The sequence below is a fragment of the Desmodus rotundus genome, chromosome 1, assembly GCF_022682495.2.
Source record: "Desmodus rotundus isolate HL8 chromosome 1, HLdesRot8A.1, whole genome shotgun sequence".
Lineage (NCBI taxonomy): Eukaryota > Metazoa > Chordata > Mammalia > Chiroptera > Phyllostomidae > Desmodus > Desmodus rotundus.
In genome coordinates this window covers 201,478,115-201,500,519 of record NC_071387.1, presented here as the reverse complement: position 1 = coordinate 201,500,519, position 22,405 = coordinate 201,478,115, and the positions used below count along the sequence as shown (strand labels likewise).

Sequence of the window (22,405 nt, the reverse complement as noted above, 5' to 3'; positions counted from 1 at the left end):
TTCTTAATACTAAAAATGAATCATACAATGACAATGCCGAAATATTCTCTGTAATATTCTTGAGTCCCAGGCCAAGAGATATAATGGAAAAGAATCTTAATAGCCATTTAATCAAATTTTTCAGTTATTACTGCCAAAAAACAATCAACAATAAACTTATAGGAGCTATTAGACTCAGATGGAAGTGAGTTTTTAGTATAAAAAGCAACAAATTACCAGTCACAACTACAAAGTCATTTGAGTCCACTTAATAACATCAATCTGATCCATTGTGCCCCCTAATAAACTCTACAGGAATTTATACTCTTATTTGCATAGTTTCCATATTTATTTAAACAAACCTTACACTGTCAGCTCAATTCAAAGTAAAGAACAAAAATATATAAACATCAGGATTCCCAATATTCTATTGCCTACTCTACTGACGGCTGTTACAATACACATGTTAAAGGAGATACTAAAAGACATGAATATTAGATGAACTATCAACAGTACTCACGCATCATTGGAGCAAGTCATAAATTCCCCCTTTATTTTGGGATGCCATGAGCCAGTATGAAGCATTGCTGTGTGACCCTTAAAAAAATATAAAGGAAAAAAGATATTTAACAAAGTTAAAAAAATAAACTAACCAGAAACTGAAATGTTTAAAACGTTTTAGTCTTCCCCAAAGCACACTATTTTAATAACAAGCTGATATTATTTTATCTGTCTTTTTAAGATGTTATTTATTTATTTTTAGAGAGGGCGGGGAGAAGGAGAAAGAGAGGGAGAGATGTGAGAGAGAAACATCTATCAGTTGCCTCCTGATTGCACCCCCACCAGGGATGAACCTGCAACCCAGTCATGTACCCTGATCAGGAATCGAACCGGTGACCTTTTGCTTTGTGGGATGACGCCCAACCAACTGAGCCACACCTGTCAGGGCCTTATCTCAGTTTTATTTCATAATATGCTTTGTTTATTTCACTTTGTTTATTTTCACTTTGTTTAATTCACTGTGTACCGTGCCCCACCCCACCCCCACTGCCCAGAAAGTAGCACAGTGTTTACATACAACAGGTGCTCAACATGAAAGGAGTAGAGGGGATAATGGCAGCCTCTCTTTAAGAAAAGAAAGAGAAATAGGCCCTTCTTTAGAGATTCTTTTCTCAATGAAAAGGAATTTAAAAGAATAGAAAGTATTTACAAATACTCAAGGCAACACATGAGGTTGGGGGTAAAAAAACCCATGCTTCTTAAAAATGTGTCAACAATCTTGATTCTATCATACACCTGGGAGAATAAACATGTGAGGAAAGGGAAAATAGACCTTACTAAGTATAACACAAATATGCTGTAAAAACACTTTAATTAAAACAATGTGATGCTTGTATGAGAACGGACACTCACACCACATCAACCACGGAGCATCTATCAAACATCAACACACACACTCACTTCCCGCCTAGGCTGCAAAGTCAGCTGGAGCGCTCTCCTACGGTAAGTGAGGTTCAGACGGGGCGGAAAAGAGCCTAATATTCTTAGTGTAATAATGGTGAGATCTCTTATTCTGAGAGGGTCAAAAACAAAGCTATGCTACAAGAAGCAAAATGTGCACGTTAGAAGGAAAATAACTGTGGTTCCATGGAAAGAATAAATTGGAACTGCAGTGCCCACGTGTGGGCCTGGAGACCATCTCTCGTCCAAGTTGCCTACGATGCGTCAAGTAGCAGCTGGCCAACTCCTGACATTCTGCTCACATTCACAGGACGCAAACAGGGACAAGAACCTCTTCTGCAGAAGGGGGCATGGGTCATATTTACTGAGAGGACCAGGCAATATTTAAGTATGTGTAATGTAAACTGAGATTGAAGGAATAAGAAGCAGCCAGTCATGCAGAAGCAGAAAAAAGAGCTTTCCAACAGATGGAAAAGCATATAAGAAGGTCCTGATGCGGAAAAAGAGCTGGGCACACTGCAGGACATGAACAGTGGCTAGTGGGCTATCGCATGTTGTGCAAGAGGGAGCACAAAGTAAGTGGATATGCAGGGAGACAGGAGTCAGAATATGTAGGTTGCTGTAGTCTGTAAAGAGGTTAGAAAACCAATACAGGCGTTTTTAGAAGTATATTTTTAAAGGACTCTATGGATTGCTAAAGAGGCAAGAATAAAAGTAGAAAAGCTAGCAACAGATCTGTTACAGTACATAATAATTTGATGTGGAGGCAGGAGAGAATGTTGACTCATGTAATAGTAGCGGTAAAAGAGGAAAGTGGATAGATGTGAGATGTACCGTATTTTGCTGTGTATAATGCGCACTCTTTTACCCAAAATTTTGAAGGAAAAATAAGGATGCATATTATATACATGGGTAATACCTGAAATACCTTGTATCTGTTCTTGTGTTTTATGATTATTTGTTACATAACATTTCTTGTACCATAATATGTTCAAAAATAAATGTTAAAATTCCTTTATAATACAAAAAACAAGTATCTAAATATAAATAATTGAATTAAAAATGTAAAGGAACGATTTTTTTCCTGAAAGTCTGGGCCAAAATGTGGGTGCACATTATACAAGGGAGCACATTATGGATGGCAAAACAAGGTACTTTGGATAGAACAGACAGGACTACTTAGTGGGCGGGCATCTCAGTGGGGCTCCTATATGTCTGGGTGGGGAGAGAGAAAGGGTTTTGGGGTTATGGCTGTTGGAGTATATAAGGGTTACTCCCAAATTCATAGCTTTAGCAGCTAGAAAATAAGTTGACAGCAATTAAAGTGGGCAGTAAGACTCCGGATTTCCCTACTGGACCTGTTATGTTTGAAATGCCTATGATCTGCAAATGGAAATGTCAAGGTGGCAGCTGAATATACAGATCTTGGACTCAGGAGAGGAAAATAGGAAAATGGAATCTCATGGATAGAATGGTGCCACCCCCGCCCCCACAAAGATATGTTCACATCCTGATCTCCAGAACCTGTGAATGTGACCTTATTTGGAAAAAGAGTATTTGAAGATACAAGACTCTCCAGATCACTCTGCATCATCCAGGCGAGCCCTAAATTCAATGAAAAGTATGCTAGTGAGATAGAGAAGATAACAGAAAAAGTGTAAGGCACTGTGAAGACAGGGCAGAAATGGGAGTTATACAGCCACAGGCCAAGGGACGCCTGGAGTCGTCAGAAGCTGGAAGAGGAAAGGAAGGGTCCCCTAGAGCCACTGGAGGAAGTGTGACTGTGAGAACACCCAGATTTCAGAATTCTGACCTCCAGAACTGTGAAAGAATAAATTTGTGTTGTCTTAAGCCACCGAATGCATGGTACTTTATTACAGCAGTAATTTGAGGAAACTAATACATACTCTCAGTCTAAAGACCAAAAAAGCTGTAAATAAATACAGAATTTTAGCTAATACATGTTTCTTTTTCACAGTGGTATGCATTAACAATTATGAAACTGCTGGCAGTATAAGGAAGAATGAAGCAACAAAGAAAATATGCTGATAAGAAAGGGAGTCAAGCTTTTCACTGTTGGAAAACAGTTACAAAGTGAAAAGAGGGCACCCCTGACTTCAATACACTACAAGGTGACAATAATCAGAAAAGCATGGTACTGGCGGAAAAACAGACTCACAGACTAATGGGACAGAATAGAGGGCCCCACAGTAGATCCACAGCTATATGGGCAAATAATTTTCAAAAGGAGCCAAAAACATACAATGGAGAAAAAAGAAAGCCTCTTCAATAAATGGTTCTAGGAAGATTGGAAAACCACATGCAATTTGTTCCCATGTACAAAAATTAAGGCAAAATGGATCAAAGACCTAAATATGAGATGTGAAACAATGAATTACATAGAAGAAAGCATAGATACTAAACTTATGGACCTTGGTCTTAGAGAGGATGTAATGAATTTGATTCCAAAAGCAAGGGAAGTAAAGGCAAAAATAAATGAATGGGACTACTTCATACTTAAAAGCTTCTGCACATCAAAAGAAACCGCCAAAAAACCAAAAAGGTAACCAACCAAATGGAAGATGATATTTGTAAACAAAAGCTCCAACAAGGGGCTACTATCCAAAATATATAAAGAACTTATGCAACTCAATACCAAACAAACAAATAACCCAATTAGAAATGGGCATTGGATCTGAACAGGCACTTCTTCCAAGAAGACATTCGAATGGCCAACAGATAAATGAAAACTTCAACTTCACTAGCTATTAGGGAAGTGCAAATCAAAACTGCAATAAGATACCACCGCACACCTGTTACGATGGCAATTCAACAACACAACTGATAACAAGTGTTGGAGAGGCTGTGGAGAAAAAGGAACCCCGCCTCCTTCACTGCTTGCTGGTGGGAATGTAAACTGATACAGCCTGTATGGAAACAGTATGGAGACTCCTCAGAAAATCAAGAATAAAATTATCATATGACTCAGCAACTCCTCTTCTGAGTATCTACCCCCCAAATTTGAAAACATTACTCACAAAGATATTTGCACCCCTATGTTCACTGCAGTATTATTCATGGGGGCCAAGACATGAAAACAACCCAAGAGACCTTCAATAAATGATTGGATAAAGAAGATGTGGTAAATACACACACAATGGAATGCTACTCATCCATTAGAAAAGATGAAACACTGCCATTTGCAACAACATCGATGGATCTTGGGAACATCATGCTTAGCAAAATAAGTCAGAGAGAAAAAGTAAGAACCATATGATTTCACTCATATGTGGTATTAAAAACCAAAAGCAACAAAAGAACAAACAAGAAAAACAAACAAAAACTCACAGACCCAGACAACAGTATAGCAGTTACCAGAGGGCTGGGGGTAGGGAGGACAGTAAATACGGTGACAGAAGATTTGACTTTGGGTGGTAGGCACACAATGCAATACACAGATGATGTGTCACAGAACTGTATACTTGAAACCTATGTAGTTTTACCAAGCAATGTCACCCCAACAAAAAAGAGCACTTTCCAGGGGCTTTGAACACCTCAACAATCCAGGACATGCCAGCCTTTTGGGGCTCAGCTCCCAAAGGGCCCCGGCTTCCTCCATCGTGCCCTCTACACTATACCTCTGCTCAACTCGGCTTCAACTCTCCCTCTGACATTGTAACTGACCTCTCTGCCCCGTCCCTGAATCTAATGCGCAGTCTGCTTGCCTCCCAGGCAGCTCCTTACTTCCCATTTTTCTCTTCCACATCCAGTCTCAGAAACTCTACACATGGGTGCTGCTCAATTCAGTCCTCACTTACTGTCCCTTGTCCTAACAGCAACCCAACAACTAACCCAGACTATGCGGGTCTTGAAGGCAGGCCCCAGAAAACAGGTCCTTCACTGATATTTGATTGGAGTTGAAATAGCATCTTGGAATATACACGATATTTTGAGAGGACCACAAAAGAATGAGCCCTATTACAGAGAACATTAAGATAAAAGGACACGTGGTCACCTAGGCTGCTGAGTACCCAGAATATGAACAAACAGTAGGTTAAACTGAAAAAGATCTAGAAGACTGTGAATGTTGTTTCTTGTTTGTGAAGATAGAAGCATGACAAAGGCAATGGGAATGTTAAGTACCCTTGTATTAAAACAGTGACCAAGATTAGTCATAACAAAAATGAAGTTCAACTAAGGATTCTTAAATGGATATAGGCACAATCAGTACCATGGCTAATATTAGTTGGAAAAAGTTTAAAGTGACACCTATTATAGAACAGGCAGTGATTAAAGCACTTTTTCATCAAACAAACTAGTTTTTCACTTTCTCCTTTATGTAAACGTAGGCCTCCTAAAAGGGAAAAATCCTTTCTTGTATTTAACAGCCTTAACTGCAAGCAGCCTAGAAGAAAGAATTAAGTATCTATTGGTTCCTCATGATATGCTATATATGCTTTGCAAATAGAAAGGACATTACTGATCCATGACCAATACTGGCTTCCTCTGTACACAGACATGTGTTGATCTGCACTAATCTGTCCAGACTCTTGTGGTTGCCCCTACGACAAACCTGCAAAAACAGGTGCCCTGCTGCAGTGCCATTTGCAGTCACTGGATGAGGTGAGGCTCTGCGACCCACGGATTACAAGTTCCCAAGCCTCTGGAATAATGAGCTAACTATGAAACGTAGCAGGGAAAATACTAGGAACTTTGATCCAAAAGTTCTTCTTAACCCAGGTCCATTCACAGGCTTTCAGGAATCACCAACTTCCTGAAATTGTCAGCAAAATTTTTATGTGCATACACTTTTCTGGAGAAAATGTTCGGAGCTTTACTTTGCCAACTGGCAAACTTCCTCTCTGGAGGTCCCCATAGTAAGTGTTTTAGGCTTTGCGGGCCACGTGGTATCTGCTGCACCACTAAATTCTACCATTGTAGCACAAAAGCAGCCACAGATAATAGTAAATGAATGGGCATGACTGTATTCCAATCAAACATTTATTTACAAAAACAGGGTGCAGGCTGGACTTAGACCACAGGCTTTAGTTCGCCAAGGCCTGTTGTGTAATGCATCACATTCTTAGTCATTTCCTTCTGTGAATCAAAGGATCTGAAGTCCAAGTCTTTCTAATTCCTGAGCAATTTAAAAATCCATTTAAACACATCAAAGAGAGAAATTCATTCTTCTTTGATCTACTCAACTCTAATGACCTCTTCCAAGATATTTCGACCAGTCCCAACTAAGGCCAAGTCTTCCATTACCGTACACAATTCCTTTTCTAAAACCACGAACTTCCAATACTTATTGATTTAACAAATACTTACCACCTGATATGCCCCAGGCTCTAGATCCTCCACTTACTAGTCATACAATCTATCTTCCAGTTCTTTAACTTTCTTTATTTTCAATATCCTAAACTTTAACCTCTCTCTCAGCATAAACCTGAATGTCCTTTTGCTGTACCTACAATGTACAACTTCTATTCTGGAATCAACTCCATCCTCCCTATCACTGTCTCCCATTCAAATACCCACGCTCCTAAATAAGACCCAAGGACATCATACAAACACGCAGAACGATTGTTCCTACGAGTTTACATTCTGGAGCTGTTAATGCTCCACAATTCTTCTAGTGATTTTCCTCTCGCAGCCATCAATGGCTATTCTGAATCTCTTCTATGCTACTGAAGGCCTCATCCCAACATCTGCAAACACAACACTAGGAAATGACCCTGCCCAATAGATGGGGACACCTTCAACTGCCTGCCTAAGGCCCACCATCTCTGAACACACCTGCAAATGAGCCCGTCCTTACCCCTCCTTTTCCTCCTCACACTCAGGGCTAGCTCTTGCTCTTGGGCTTGATCACAATCATTTCCATCTCTTCAGGAACTTTCATTCTTACTTAGTAGGAATTTTTATTTTTTGTTTGTTTTTGCAGAACTGTATTAATTTTCTGTTGCTGTATAACAAATTACCAAAAACTCTGGAACTTAAAACACCTCCACTTTATTAACAAACAGTTTTTTAGGTCAGAAATCCTACCACAACGTGGCTGGATTCTCTGCTCAGCCTCATGGGCTGAAGTCAGGGTGTCAGGGGGTTGCATTTCTTTCTGGAGGCTTGGGGGAAGAATCTGATCCCCAGCTCACCCGGGTTGCTGGCTGAACCCAGGGCCCTAGTGGTTGTAAGAAGACTGAGATGCCTGTCTCCTTGCTTCTGTCTGCTGAGAGCTGCTCTCGGCACCTCAAGCTCTGTGCCTGCCTTGCCACTTGGATTCCTCCATCTTCAAAGCCAGCAAACGAGACTGTCACGTTGAATCGGAATTAGTCAAAAGCCAGGAACCCAAATCTCCACAAAACAATCCCTTCTTTATCTATGGCTCCTGTTGAAATGTATGAGGAGTAATATACTTCTTGGAGGTCACCTGGTTTGCTTGAGAAGATCTATGAGGCACACAGTTAATTTCTTTAGGGTAATTAAGAAACCCTAAATGCTCTGACTTTTTTATCCTTGTGAGGTTTTGGCCAAAGGTTATATATATGGCCACTCCCTTGGTTTTTTCTCTATACCACACTTTCAGAAGCAGTTTTTTCATTTTAACAATCTTTGCCATCTGTATAGGGTCAAAATTAATAAATCATCTACTCTTGGTTCCCTTTTAATAAGCTTCTTTCAATTCATCTTTCTTCTCTCACAGTTTATTATAAGAAGCAAAAAGATACCCGGCAGTACCTTCAACATTTTGCTTGGAAATCTCCTCAGCTATTTTTCCAACTTCATCACTCAAATCCTGCTTCCATCTTCAAAGCCAGCAACAGAGAATATCCCTCCAGTCAAATCTCCCCCACACTTTGAATCTCTTTTGCCAGGAAGAGCTCAAACCCTTTTACAGGCTCACCTGATGAGGCAGGATCCACTGAGGATAACCCTCCTCTCTTCACATCAACTGCACCATTCAATGTAACCTAATCACAGGAGTATCTCATCGGACTCAGGTGCACATCCACACTCAAGGGGAGCGGCAGGGAATCTTCAGGGATATTCCGAATTCTATCACAGGGGCTACAGCTATAGCAATTCTGACACTGCTTTCTATGTATCATGCCATTGAACAAATGAGTAAATATAATGGTGATGTTGGAAGCCACATTTCTCACTGTTGGAGAAGTGAAATACAAATATGGAATGGTTAAATGCTAGGAAGTTGAATTAGAATTTGATGTATCAGTGTGAATTTCTGATTTTTTAAATGCATTTTGCTTATTTTTATTAATTGGTTGGTTGATCTCCCCACTGCAGCTCTGTCTCCTGAAATAGTGGAGAAGCAATGACACCTCAGCAGTGATGAACATATCTAGTGCCCAGATCTTGATTTATAAACAGAACTCCCTATTAAAAGGAGCCATGAATCACTAGAAGAATGGGTAATGTACAAGCTCGTTTTGTACTAGAAGAGCAGGAAAAGTACAAAACGAGCTTGGAACATTTTGTTGCGCCAGAATGTAAGAAACTACCCCCAAAACGATGGGGACATGTCAAAAGAACAGAAACAAGTATGAGGAAGTTTCTATTAGATAAAAAGATCTGGAAATATTCAGAAACTGGAAAGAAACACGGTGCACTTCAAACCACTGCACTTTTTAGCGTTGGTGTTTGCAGTTAAAGCCATCACTTAAAACTGCTTAAAGAAACAAAAATACACCTAGATTCACAGTTTAAAATATTTTACTCCTTTGGAAACAGTATTTACTATTAAAAGGACATGACTAATATATTTCCCCTACAAATATAAGGGCAATTTTTTAGAGTGGCTGAATATCTGAGTAACTACATGTTATAACTACTCAGATACAAATAAAGCATTTGAAAACATTTTCCCCCAAATTCTTTCAAAGCTTCCATTTTCCATAACTGAAGTACCCGCATGGAGAAATCTCCCACCAAACAGACAGGAGAGCCCATCCACTCCCACTCCAGTCGCACACCGACCTGCACCATGTACCAACGGGGACACATTCTGGAAATGCGTTGTTAGGCGTTTTGTCATTGTGCGAACAATGCAGAGCACACGTACAAACACGGAGATGGCAAACCTGTTCCACCCCTGGGCTGTATGGCCTAGCCATTGCTCCCAGGCTACAGCCTTGTACAGCACGGTCTGTACTGAATACTGTGGGCAGTTCTAACACCATGGTAAGTAGTTGCCTATCTAGCCATATGTAAACACAGAAATGGCACAGTGAAACTACAGTGTAAAAGGTAAAAAATGGTACACCTGTACTGGGCACTGACCATGAATGGAGCTCACAGGACTGAAAGCTGTTCTGGCTGAGTCAGTGAGAGCGTGGTGAGTGAATGTGAAGGCCTCGGACACCAGTGTACAGTGTCGAAGACTTCATAAACACTGCACACTTGGGCTACGCTGTATTTATAAAACAGTAGATTAAATCAAGCACAAGAGAAAATGACCAGTCAAGAGCCACGATAAGCACAAGACGTATGCGGGTGCTACTGGCACAGCATGGCGAATGATTTATACCAGCAAGCTTTTAGAAGTAGAAGCAGTACCCTCTAAAATAACAATTAAAAGCAAACACATAAGCCTGTAACAGCCATTCATCATCGTTATCAAGTATTACGTACCGTACACATTCGTATGTGCTTTACCTTTACACGACTGGCAGCGCAGGCTTGTTGATACCAATGTCACCACTAACACATGAGCGATGCACTGCGTCGCTCTGTTACAACAGCTGCAATGTCACTACATCTCGAAGTGACAGGAATTTTTCAGCTTCATTAGAATCTTATGGGGAGGGAGTTCTGGCCAAGATGAAGGTGTAGGTAGAAACCCTTCGCTTCCTCACACAACCAAAAGGAGGATAACAACCAATCTAAAATCAATAAACAACCAAAAGTGCCAGAAAATCAAACTGCATGCAACTCCAGCAACCAAGGAATTGAAGAAAAAATCAACCAGAACAACCAGACTGGGGCACCAAGACAAAGAAATATGGCCCAAATAAAAGAACACAGCAAAACCTCAGAACTAAGTGATGAGGAGATAGCCAACCTATCTGATGGAGAATTTAAAGCCCTGGTAATCAAAATGCTCACAGAACTGATAGAGCTTGGTCAAAAAATGAAAGAACAAATGAAAGATACCCAAAATGAAGTAAAGCAAAATATTCAGGGAACCAACAGTGACAAGAAGGAAACCAGGACTCAAAGCAACGATTTGGAACAAAAGGAAGAAATAAACATCCAACCAGATCAGAACAAAGAAACAAGAATTCAAAAGAATGAAGAGAGGCTGAGGATTCTCTGGGACAACCTGAAATGTTCCAATATCCAAATTATAGGGGTGCCAGGAGGAGAAGAACAACAGCAAGAAATTGAAAATTTATTTGAACAAATAATGAGGAAAACTTCCCCAATCTGGCGAAGGAAATAGACTTCCAGAAGTCCAGGAAGTCCAGAGAGTCCCAAAGAAGTTGGACCCAAAGAGGAACACACCAAGGCACATCATCATTAAGTAACCTAAAATTAAAGACAAAGAGAAAATCCTAAAAGCAGCAAGAGAAAAGGAGACAGTTACCTACAAAGGAGTTCCCATAAGGCTATCGACTGATTTCTCAAAAGAAACCTTACAGGCAAGAAGGGGCTGGAAAGAAGTATTCAAAGTAATGAAAGGCAAGGATCTACATCCAAGATTACTCTATCCAGCAAAGCCTAGAATGGAAGGGTAGATAAAGTGCTTCCCAGATAAACTCAAGTTAAAGGAGTTCATCATCACCAAGCCACTATTAGATGAAATGTTACAGGGATTTATCCAAGAAAAAGATCAAAAATATGAACAGTAAAATGAGAACAAACTCACAACTATCAACAAATGATACTAAAAGAAAAGAAAAACAATGAAAACAAAAACTAAGCAAACAAACAGAACAGGAACAGAATCAGAGAAATGGACATCACACAGAGGGATTTCAGTGGGGAAGGGAAGGGAGGAATAGGAGGGAAAAGGTACAGGGAAGAAGCATAATTAGTAGGCATAAAATAGACAGGGAAAAATAAAAAGTGGTATAGGAAACAGAGGACTCAAAAAACTTATATGTACAACCCATGGACATGAACTAAGGGGGTGGGGAATGCTGGAGGGTTGGGGGGCGGGGTGGAGGGAGGAAAAAGGGGGAAAAATTGGGAAAACTGTAATAGCATAATCAATAAAAAATACTTAAAAAAAAGAATCTTATGGGACAACTTTCATATATGCAGTCCTTGACCAAAATGTCCTTATGTGACCCAACCAGATTCCTTTCTTTTTGAAATTTTCTTGTCCAAAACCTAAATCAACAAAGTCTTAGTCTCTGTAATAAGGAAATAAATGGCACAGAACTGTTTTGATGGTGAAAAGGGTTAAAGACAACCCAGGGCAAAAGCACTTAATGATATCAACCTTAGATGAATTGACAGAAGTTTACTAAACAAGATTAGGAGACTGTTACTGTAGGCATTCACTTACTAATAATCTACCAAAACCTTTTGAATTTAACTTAATAATACTGATTTGTACAGAGTTTTGAGGGCTAGAAACCAAATAATCACACATTTGAGGGCTCTAGGCCAAAAAGCCCTATTTGAATCTCAAACAAAGAATGCGCCTAAGAACTCAAAGCAATAAAGGAAAACATTCTCTGAGTGGCAGTAAGATACCAAAATTCTGGTTTAGAGTAAGTGAGCTGTGATGACAATATAACTACAATTTCTAAAGTTTTAAAGGTTGACTCCTGCTGATCCCTCTCCTGCTGCACTTTCCTAATCACCTAAACCTGAACAAGCCGTAGGTCATGTCCCAGTTCCCAGATAAAATTACTTTTATCTTATTTATTTTATTTTACTTAAAATTATTTCAAAATAATATTCTAAAGAAGCAGCAAAACCTGATTTCAAAGGACAGTTTATGGAGAACTCCAGCACATAGCAAGGACAAAATGCGCATTCCCACGCTGAAGTGGAACCCCCCAACCCCGCCCTGCCCCTGCCACACCGGGCCTCTCCCTCCACCCACAGCAGCCCAAGGCACTTGCACACAATCCCAGATTCTAAAGCACTTGCAAAATACGCTTCCAGGCAGTAAGAGCAAAGTGCTGGTGAGGTCAGAAAAGAAAGATCTTCAGATGCATAAGGAAAAAAAGACACATACAAATTCAAATGGTAATAGTCATTACATTTGGGTAGTAGAACTGTGAGTAATTTTTCTTCTTTTTTTATTTTCCAAATTTTCTACAGTCAATAGGAATTACTGTTAGAAACCAAATACTTCCTTTTTAAAAGGTGTAAGTGTAATTTCTCTCCCTGTAATGTACTGTGCTGTAGTGTGTACCAGAGAAAAGCATTTCTGTAGCACTGTAATTACAGTTAAAATATACATATGTATACATACACACACAAAAATTATTTAAAGATTAGAGATACAAATTAACAAGATAACAATTTGACAATATAATTAGAAAGGCCTGTTTATACTCAAAGTACATAATATTTTATCATAACAGATCAGATTTAATTATTTTCTTTAATAACCTATTCATTGAATTTTCCAGTAAAGCCACAAGTTACTAATTGCTCTTGGAAACAGAAAAGAGGTTAAAAAGTTAAGGGGGAAAAATGTGTCCTATGAAACCCACTACTTTCAAATAATAATTCTTGCATTTCCAAAACCCATCATTCAAGCCAAAGACCGCAATTAAGATATCAGTAACATTTCCTAGACAAGTAAATAATCAATTAATTACATTTGCTTCTGGAAAATGAAGAGAGTAAATATTAGCCATGATTTTGAAATCAAAATAAAGATAATATTAGGTGGATGGGGGAAGGTACAGTACAGTACAACATGGCAATTAGTATTTTAATGTCCTGTATTTCTACCTGGACTTTTGTATCCATCCTTATCCTATCTTCCTAATTACCTCACTATATGTACTATATGTATAAGTCTCAGACTGTAGAAAAACCAGACACAGACCCAACCAGATTCCTTTCTTTTTGAAATATTCTCGGCCAAAACCTAAATCAACAAAGTTGTAGTCTCTTTATAATTTAAGAAATCCTGAGTGACTATAATCATTAAGAAGAGCTCAGAGGCAGGCAAAAACTTATCTTTCTCACCCTTTTTAAGAAAAAGTATCATAAGTACGAACTAATAAAAAAATTACTTAAATGGGAGTTTTTAAAGCTTTCATTTCCACAAACCAGTTGTTTAAGTAAAGTTCTGAGTTCTCAGAAGCTTCAAATAAAACAGATAAAAAGAGAACTATTTGAGTTTAAAACCAGGAGAGCGATCTGGAGACCCATCTGATTTTGTTGTTCCTGCCCTCCTCCTGGAGCATCGTTGGTGGAATCCCTCGGGCAAGGGTTTGAAGGGGAGAGAACCGAGAAGTCTCAATGGAATACTTGAAAAGAAAAAAAACTATTCAAATCACCATTATAATTGTATATATTTTTATGTTAAGTTATGTTTGAATCACTATGACACACTGAACTCTCAGTAAACAATTAGTCAACAAACAAAAGAAAAGACTGTGGTCCTCATTCGGGGTGAGAGGCACTTCAAGGGTTCGACAGAGGGCGGTGTGAAATGTACTACACTACTTTATTCCAGCAGCTCAACTAGCGCACCAAAAATAAATCGCAGTCAGTTCTCATTACTCACAGTGTTACAGCCTTCAAAGGTCTGCAAACGCTGAATTATCGAATACAGGATTAGGTTCCTGGTTGTATATTCATCAAACAATCAATACAAAACTGTGTTTTATGTATGTTTCTGTTTCAGGACACCTTACTTTATATATGATTCATTAACATTGAACTCAAAGTCAACGACACTACGGCTCATTTCTGAACAAAGATTACCTAACACATGCATTCTCTCTGTAAGGCATATCACAGATCCCCTGCACTAAGAAACACTAGACAGGACTACAGTACTTCAACACTGAACTTAGGGGCCATTTTAAACTATAAAGTCCCCAATAAAAAGCACAAAAATGAGAAAACAGCATTAAATAGACCACAAAACGGGCACTTGATTACAGTATGGGAGCTGAAACAAGAAGGCAGATGATCACCCTGTTCAAATTCTTTTTTGTTGTTCTGTGCAAGTGCCTTTATACAAATTACTGTGAAAATGTCATGAGTATTGACTTTGGGGTTACAAAATAATTTTAGCAAGCAAGTCTGCAAATACAGAAATCATGAATAAAGAGAATAAACTGTATTTTCTTAGACAACTGACTCTCATAAAATATTTTGATATAGACACAAACCATGAGAATTAGTGTCTTAGAAAAGGCCCTAAATGGGGAGAAAGTGTAAAAATCAGAATTAAAATGAAGGCTCAAAATTCTGCACCAATCATATCCACTGACCTTTTAAGGTATCTATGGTAGATTATGCTGTTACTCCCAATCCATCAACCCTCCCTGGATTCACAATCTTTGACAAATGATACTACGGTTCCTCTCAATAGAGACCAGACATATTTCTCTGCTGCACTGATGTTACACACGGTCATGTGATTTGCTTTGGCTAATGGAATGTCCATGGACATGATATGAGCAAAGGCTTGAAATGTGCTTCCAGAGTTGGGGCTTCCTTCCTGTGTTTTTCCCATCACCATGAGAAAAACATGCCTTCACACAGTCCTCTGACATCAGGAGGAACAGAGACACAGAGAACACACCTGGACTCTATCTGCAGCTTAAAGTCAAACCCAGCCCACACATATGTTAGCAATTGTAAATAAGCCATTAAGTTTTATAGCATTATTGTGGCTATAGCTAATTGATACTTAACAGAATTATACATTAATTTTAAAACACCAGCACCCTACTAAAAATCTTTATATGAAAACGGTTGATGAGCCCCTCTTTCCTCCTTGTCCTAGAGCCTAGTCCACGGCAGGTCTGTGGGGGGACTGTGTGTCCAGCACTGGCTCCGACCACATCTCCCAGCCCGTGCAATACTTCAAATGAGATCTTGTCATTTACACATCAAACGATGGAGTCGCTCTCCTCTCTCCCCAAACTTGGGCTGTCCCTATCATGTTACATACACTTGAAGTCAGACCTTAGAAACCCGAAGTTTCTGTGTCATCCTTCATGGAACTCAGGCATCAAGCAAGAAGTCAAACCCCACTAAGTCTACCACACTGTGAAAAACCCCAAACCAGACATGTGAAAAGCAAGGGGGAGGAAAGGGGAAAAGTGGGGGAGAAGAGGGAGAAAGAAAAAGATGCCACAGGGTGGACTACCTACCGTAAACCCAAGTGAGTGCAGCCATTTGGGACTTTATAAGTATCCCGGTGCCCAAGGTGACACTATATGAAGCATGAGAATTTCCTGATCAGCCCTGCCTGTTGTGACTCAGTGGACTGAGCACCTGCCTGCATACCGAAAGCTCTCTGACTTGACTCCAAGTCAGGGCACCTGCCTGGGCTGCAGGTCAGCTCCTCGGTCGGGGGTGTGCACGAGGTAACCAATCAGTGCATCTCACACACTGATGTTTCTCTCCCTTTCTCCTTCTCTTCCCCTCTCTCTTAAAAAAAAAAAAAAAAAGTAAATAAATAAAATCTTTAAAAAGAAAAGAATTTCCTGATCGATCCACAGAATTGTGACAAATAATAAATTGTTTAAAATGAGATACTAATTTTGCCGTGAATTATGGCAACTCAATCAAACTGTTAATAAATGTGTGCTGAATTAATTAAATTCGCCAAAATAATCTGCTTAATGCTTACCTTGGTGTTGGCCATGTCCACAATATACTGGTCTCCTTTTATACATTCCATTACTTCAAACCCATCTCTGTCAATCACTTTGGCTTGAGAGCTTCCAGACACAACAAGAATCATGTCTCCTGTGTTACTGTACTGTAATGACTTGATCTGATGGCTATGCAAAAGAAAAAGAAAACAGTCTCATAAGACACTGAACATAGTGTTTATACTTTAACTGCACTAAGCACGGCCAGAGAAAAAGTCACACAATTGCACAAATGGACAATTCTGCAAGATCAGGAACGTCAACATCGAATGCGCCCTCACCGCCAGTGGCCATCCTGTTAGTTCTCCCTTCCCACTCTGCTCAGCAATCTATTAAAATCTTCTTTACTTACTTTAAATCTTTAACCCAACCAACTCCCCCTCTGTGGGAGGAACTCTGTCCCGCAGATAAGAAATAAATCGTCCTGGACACAATCTTGCTGTTCCGGTGGGAAAGCGGGGGCAATTCCCTCTATTGGGGAATGCCAGCTGTTGATTCTTCCTGCTCTTCCCCAGAAGAAACAAATAAGAACTGCCTCAACTTCTTCCCATTAATGTTATCAAGTTACTTGCATCAAGTTAACGCTCTTCTTCCTTCTCTTTGATTACTGTATTGGAAATTAACCACTTCCTGCATGAGGGAAATCTACCAGCTGCATGCTGGGTCCCATATTCTCCTGACTTCTCGAGAACTCCTATCCTCTCTGTCCTCCCCTCCACAGGTAAGGTATCTGAACAAGTTTTCATCTCCTTTTTCCCCTCTAGCACTATAGTATCCTTTCCACCCACACCACTCCACAAAAACCGATCTTGCTATTGTGGCTGTGTTGAATGCTGTGGTGTGCCACCCAGATCTACCCCTTCCGGACCAAAGTACTCATTACCCCAGCTTCTGGGATTTGGTCTGCGGATGGCTAACAACTGAACCCTCAGGAATTTCCCTAAATTGCAGAGAACTCCCTCACCCAAAGCAGCCTACATTCAATGATTGGTTGACAGACAGCAAAATGGTCCAGCCTTCTGTTTCAATGGGATGTATCGTGGAAGGGTTACTCTAGCTTCAGCTCTCCCTGTAAGAGTCACTGAGGCTGCTCTTGCAATTGCACAGCAATTCAATTTCTCCATCTCCCCAATGCTGTTTCCTTTTTACCTTCTCTCCTGGGGGGTGATCCCAGAAGCCCTCCTCAACAAATCTCCTGCATGCAATTCCTGAAGTTTCAAAGTGCGTTTGGGGGAACCTGACCTGACAGAGTTGTTATCAACAGTGGTCCTGTGAAATTGGCTCAAATGAGATTTAGGAGCCGTCTCAATCGCTGACTGGCTAGCCATAAGACATCACCACTCATGGTACATAGTTCTGACATGCTGTGGCGGTGCAAAGGTCACTTCTAGATTTTGTTGGTGAAATGGAAGGCACTGGCTGGTACACATTTTCAAGCTTTTGAGAGATAGAGGAAAAGCAGTAATTAAAAGGATTATAAAATGAGATGGTGATTGCTAGGGACAGTCAATACAATGAAGACAGTGAAAGGCTGAGGATGATTAGTCACCAATTAAAGACAACTGTGTGAAAGCCAGAAGTCCTCTTTGGCAGGATATAAAGACAGGGTTGCTGGTCTCTGTCAGCTAAGCAGTATGCAGTCACTGATCGGGAAAAGTGAGGTTTCTACTGCTATTAGGCAGGAGCACCAAAAGCCATTGACTTTCACGTGTGACCAACAGCAGCATACATTTACATGCTTGAAACAGGGCTATGTTAATTTCCTAGCACTTTGACTTAGTACAGTCCCAAGGGACCTGGACCATCTGGACAATCCAAAGAAATTCATTCTGGTCTATGGTATCCATGACATCACATTAATTGAATGAGGTGAGCAAGAAGTACCAAGTACATTGATAAGAAACATTCTCTCCAGAAAATGAGAGCTAAACCCTAGAAAAGATCAAGAGGGTGGAGGTATTGAGCAAAGAGGAAAAAGTACTCATGGACCCAGACAACCGTGTGGTGATTGCGAGTGAGGAAGGGGGTATAAAGGGACTAAATGGTAATAGAAAAAGATAATAAAGATCAAATTTTTTAAAAACTAGGTGGGAATAAATTAGAATTGTGTGTGTATTATCTTAATCTTTTCACTGAAAATGTAAGAACCATATTTAGAGCATTGTAATCTTATCTGAATAAGTTGTTTTATTGGTTAAATTTTAAAACAAGAAATGGAGACAAGGAGATGTCGGGAAGATGCACGTGGATAAATATATGAATGTGGACACCGAGTACGAAGCTGTCTGCATCACATGTTAATCCCAGAGAGCATCAATATCAGAAGAGGTAATAAACCACCAAGCCATTCAGCTGGCAAAGCTTTTGTCATCGCCTACTCATGGTGAATAGAATAGGCTTATAAATGAAATAACGGTGGTAGAAAGAATAAAAATCATACAGGGGACCAAGACCGGCTCCAAAGTAGATCTAACTGTTGCTGCTAATGAAGGTCCTATTCAGGCCCACAGAGAACCTCCCCACCAAAATCAATACTAAACTAATGAAAAAGTAAAACATACAATAGGAAACACTATAATAAATTATGGAAGAAAATAGAATAGGGAAAGCAGACAGTGTGTACCAAGGGGCAGGGACAAAAATTTTAAGTTGAGTGCTCAACACTGATTGAGCAGGCTATGAAGTAAGTGAGGGAGTATGCAAGGGAGATATTTCGAAGAACAATGTTGCAAAAAGATGGAATAGCTACTTGAAAGGACCTGGCATTTTCCCAGCATGGCTGTCACAGCATGAGCAAAAAGAACAGGAGGTGGAGATAAAGTCACAATGCAGGAAGTGAGGTGGCAGGTCCCAGAGAGCCATGTAAGCCACCAAGAGGACTGCGGCTTTTCTCCTCTGTCAGAAACCTGAGAGAACCACTACAGCGTTCTGAATGCAGAATGATGTAATCCCACCTGCGCTGTAACACCACTTTTTGTGCCTGGACCATTTTGTACTCTGAAGTCTGTGGACCCCTTCTTATTATGTTTTTAAAACACATTTAAAAATACATTAGGCATATAGTAGAAACCCGTTATAAGGAACATAACTATAAATATATATATGTATTTTTTAAAGATTTTATTTATTTCTAGAGAGAGGGGAAAGGAGGGAGAAAGAGAGGGAGAGAAACATCAACGTGTTTCTCATACAACATGCCTCTCACACACACACAACTGGGGACCTGGCCTGCAACCCAGGCATGTGCCCTGACTGGGAATCAAACCCGTGACCCTTTGGTTCACAGGCTGGCACTCAATCCACTGAGCCACACAAGCCAGGAATATAAAAATACATTTTTAAAATTTGTGACATAATATCTGAGTTTCTCTACTAATGTATCAAGTAACTATGCCTAGAGGCAGGACTAATAACTACTATAATTTCAAAGCAGTGATGAGCATACAATACACATATATTTCAATATATCTGTTACAAGGGTAATGTGATACAAAAGCATCTGCAATTTGCAGGTACATCTGTGACTTTTTCTACTTTCATAATTAAAGGAAATGCTAAATTTCAGTTAGAGGGTAGTGAAAAGAAAAAAAATACATCCAAGTTCACATAAATTGGGAGAATGAGATTCTGAACTTATGAGCCATGGAACTTAAAATAACTATAAGAAATTAAATGCCATGGCAGAAAATTTATGCATAGTACTGAAAGTCATAAAAATATGCAGAAACTCAAGAATGAAAAATACAACAACTAAAATTTAGAACTAGTGGATGGGTTTAACAGCAGAAAATTCATGGTTAAAAGGTCATTTTTAGGCTGAAGCATGGTGAGAAAAAGTGGAAATACAGAAAAAAAATACATACAAAATGACGCAAAGGTCTCGTATCGGAATTGCAGAATAGAAGGAGAGAAAAAAAATGTGAAGAGGTGATTGTCAAAAAATTTGGAAAAATGATAAAAGACACTAACCCAGAGGCTCAATAAGTACTATAAACCCCAAAGGGTAGCAGGAAACCACAGCCAGGCACATTAGAATAAAATTGCTAAAAGTCAAAGGCAAAAGTAAAACCTTAAAAACAGCCAGAGTAGGAAAAATAAAGTTCCTTCAAAAGAGTAAAAATAAACTTAAGAGAAGAAACAAAAACCAGAAGACAATGCAATGATAACTTCAAAGTTCTGAATAAAAATAACTGCCTAGATAGAATTACAGAATCACTAAATATAAAGGAAAAATAAATGTTTTCATAAAATATAAACTAAATTTATTTATCAGCAGCCAACTGTACTACTGCCAAGAATTCTTCAGGAAGAAAAAAAAATGACCCCAAATAAAAGCATAGACACAGTATGGTGTGAAGAAGAACAGAAAGGAATACTATATAAGAAAATGTCAACGAATACTGATTGCATAAAACACTAACATCTCATGGGATTTTCAATGCATATACATACATGTGTAAAACTGAAATACAGAAATCACTGCAAACATGTAAGAGTGATAAATGTGGTTACATAGTGTACATGTTCTAAGGTTTTACAATGACTGTAAAGAGTCACTGCAAAGGTAAAAGTACTAATTTTAAATAGACTTTAAGTCTATTATTGGAATATGTTATAATCTTTAGGGTAAACTAAAAGAATAGTAAAAGACAGTAAAAAGGTAATAAAGAGGGAAATATATAATATTCTCCTCTTTAGGTAAAAGTACTAATTTTAAATAGATTTTAAGTCTATTATTGGAATACGTTATAATCTTTAGGGTAAACTAAAAGAACAGTAAAAGACAATAACAAGCTAATAAAGAGGAGAATATATAATATTAAAATTGATTCATGCAAAAAAAGGAAAGCGGGAAATAAAATAGGCTGGACAAATAGAAAACAATGAATAATATGGATGACTTATGCTCAAACTTACCAGCAATTACATGAAGCATGATTAAATTAAATATTCCAATTAAAAGTATGTAAGAATGAATAAAAACGTTTCACTTAGAAGAGATTCTTTATATATAGATAGACACTGTGAAACTAAAAGAATGTAAAAACATATTTCACAAACACTGACTAAAAGAAAGCTGGTATACCTTACTATCGGGTCACTATCAGGCTACTAAAGAGTAGTCTTTAAAAAGCAAGGAATATTTACTGGAGATAAAAAGAATATTTCATAATGATAAAAGGCTCAATCCATCAGGAAGATATTATAAATATACTTGCACATAACAATATACCTCCAAGTACATAAAGCAAAAAAAAAAAAAGAAGAAACAGGCAAGATCCACAGTCACACTGGGAGATTTTAACATCTCTTTCCCAGTAATCAATACAGCAAGCAAATTAAAAAATCAATAAGGAGCCCTGGCTGGTGTGGCTCAGTGGATTGAGCACTGGCCTGTGAACCAGCGTCACCAGTTCAATTCCCAGTCAGGGCACATGCCTGGGTTGTGGACCAGGTCCACAGTAGGAAGTGCAAGAGTGGCAACCACACATTGATGTTTCTCTCCCTCTCTTTCCTCCTCCCTTTCCCTCTCTAAAAATAAATACATAAAATCTTTTTTAAAAAATCAATAAGGAGATACATTTGAATAATATAATTAATAAACTTGGCTAATTTACACATGTACCAACAGTTAAATACATTCAAGTATACAAATAATGTTTTTTTAAAAACTGATTTTTACTGATCTGTAAATCAAGTCTCAACAAACACTGAAAGTCTAAATCATATAGATTATGTTCTCTAATTCTAGTGGGATTAAATTAGAAAGCAATTTTTTAAAATAATTCAAAACCACCAAATGTTTGAAAATCAAGCAATACACTTGTAAATAATGCCTCAGCAAAAAAAAAATGTTTTTAATTGATGATAATGAAAATAGAATGGTTTAGAAATTGTGGCATGCAGGCAAAGCCATATTTAGAAGAAAATTTACATGATTAAGTATATGTATTACCAAAAAAAGTTTTAACCAATTATCTAAGCATCCATTCCAGAAAGCTAGAAAAACCCCCAGCAGACTATAACCAAAGATCTCAAGAAAACAAAAATAGTAGGAGTCATTTATAAATTTTTTCATAAGAACACACAAGGACATTGTAAAAAGAAAAATAACAAGCCATTATCTTTCA

General features: G+C 38.8%; 1 protein-coding gene across 1 annotated transcript in view; it reads right to left on the bottom strand.

Moving 5' to 3' along the window:
* WDR70 (WD repeat domain 70) overlaps window positions 1–22,405 on the bottom strand; it is a 224,809-nt gene that overhangs the window by 137,448 nt on the left and 64,956 nt on the right. Inside the window, exons 8-9 of the mRNA XM_024578576.4 lie at window positions 16,250–16,403; window positions 500–576 (exon numbers count right to left, since the gene is read on the bottom strand). Coding sequence (XP_024434344.2) covers window positions 500–576; window positions 16,250–16,403 — 231 coding nt within the window. The remainder of the gene's footprint in view (window positions 1–499; window positions 577–16,249; window positions 16,404–22,405) is intronic.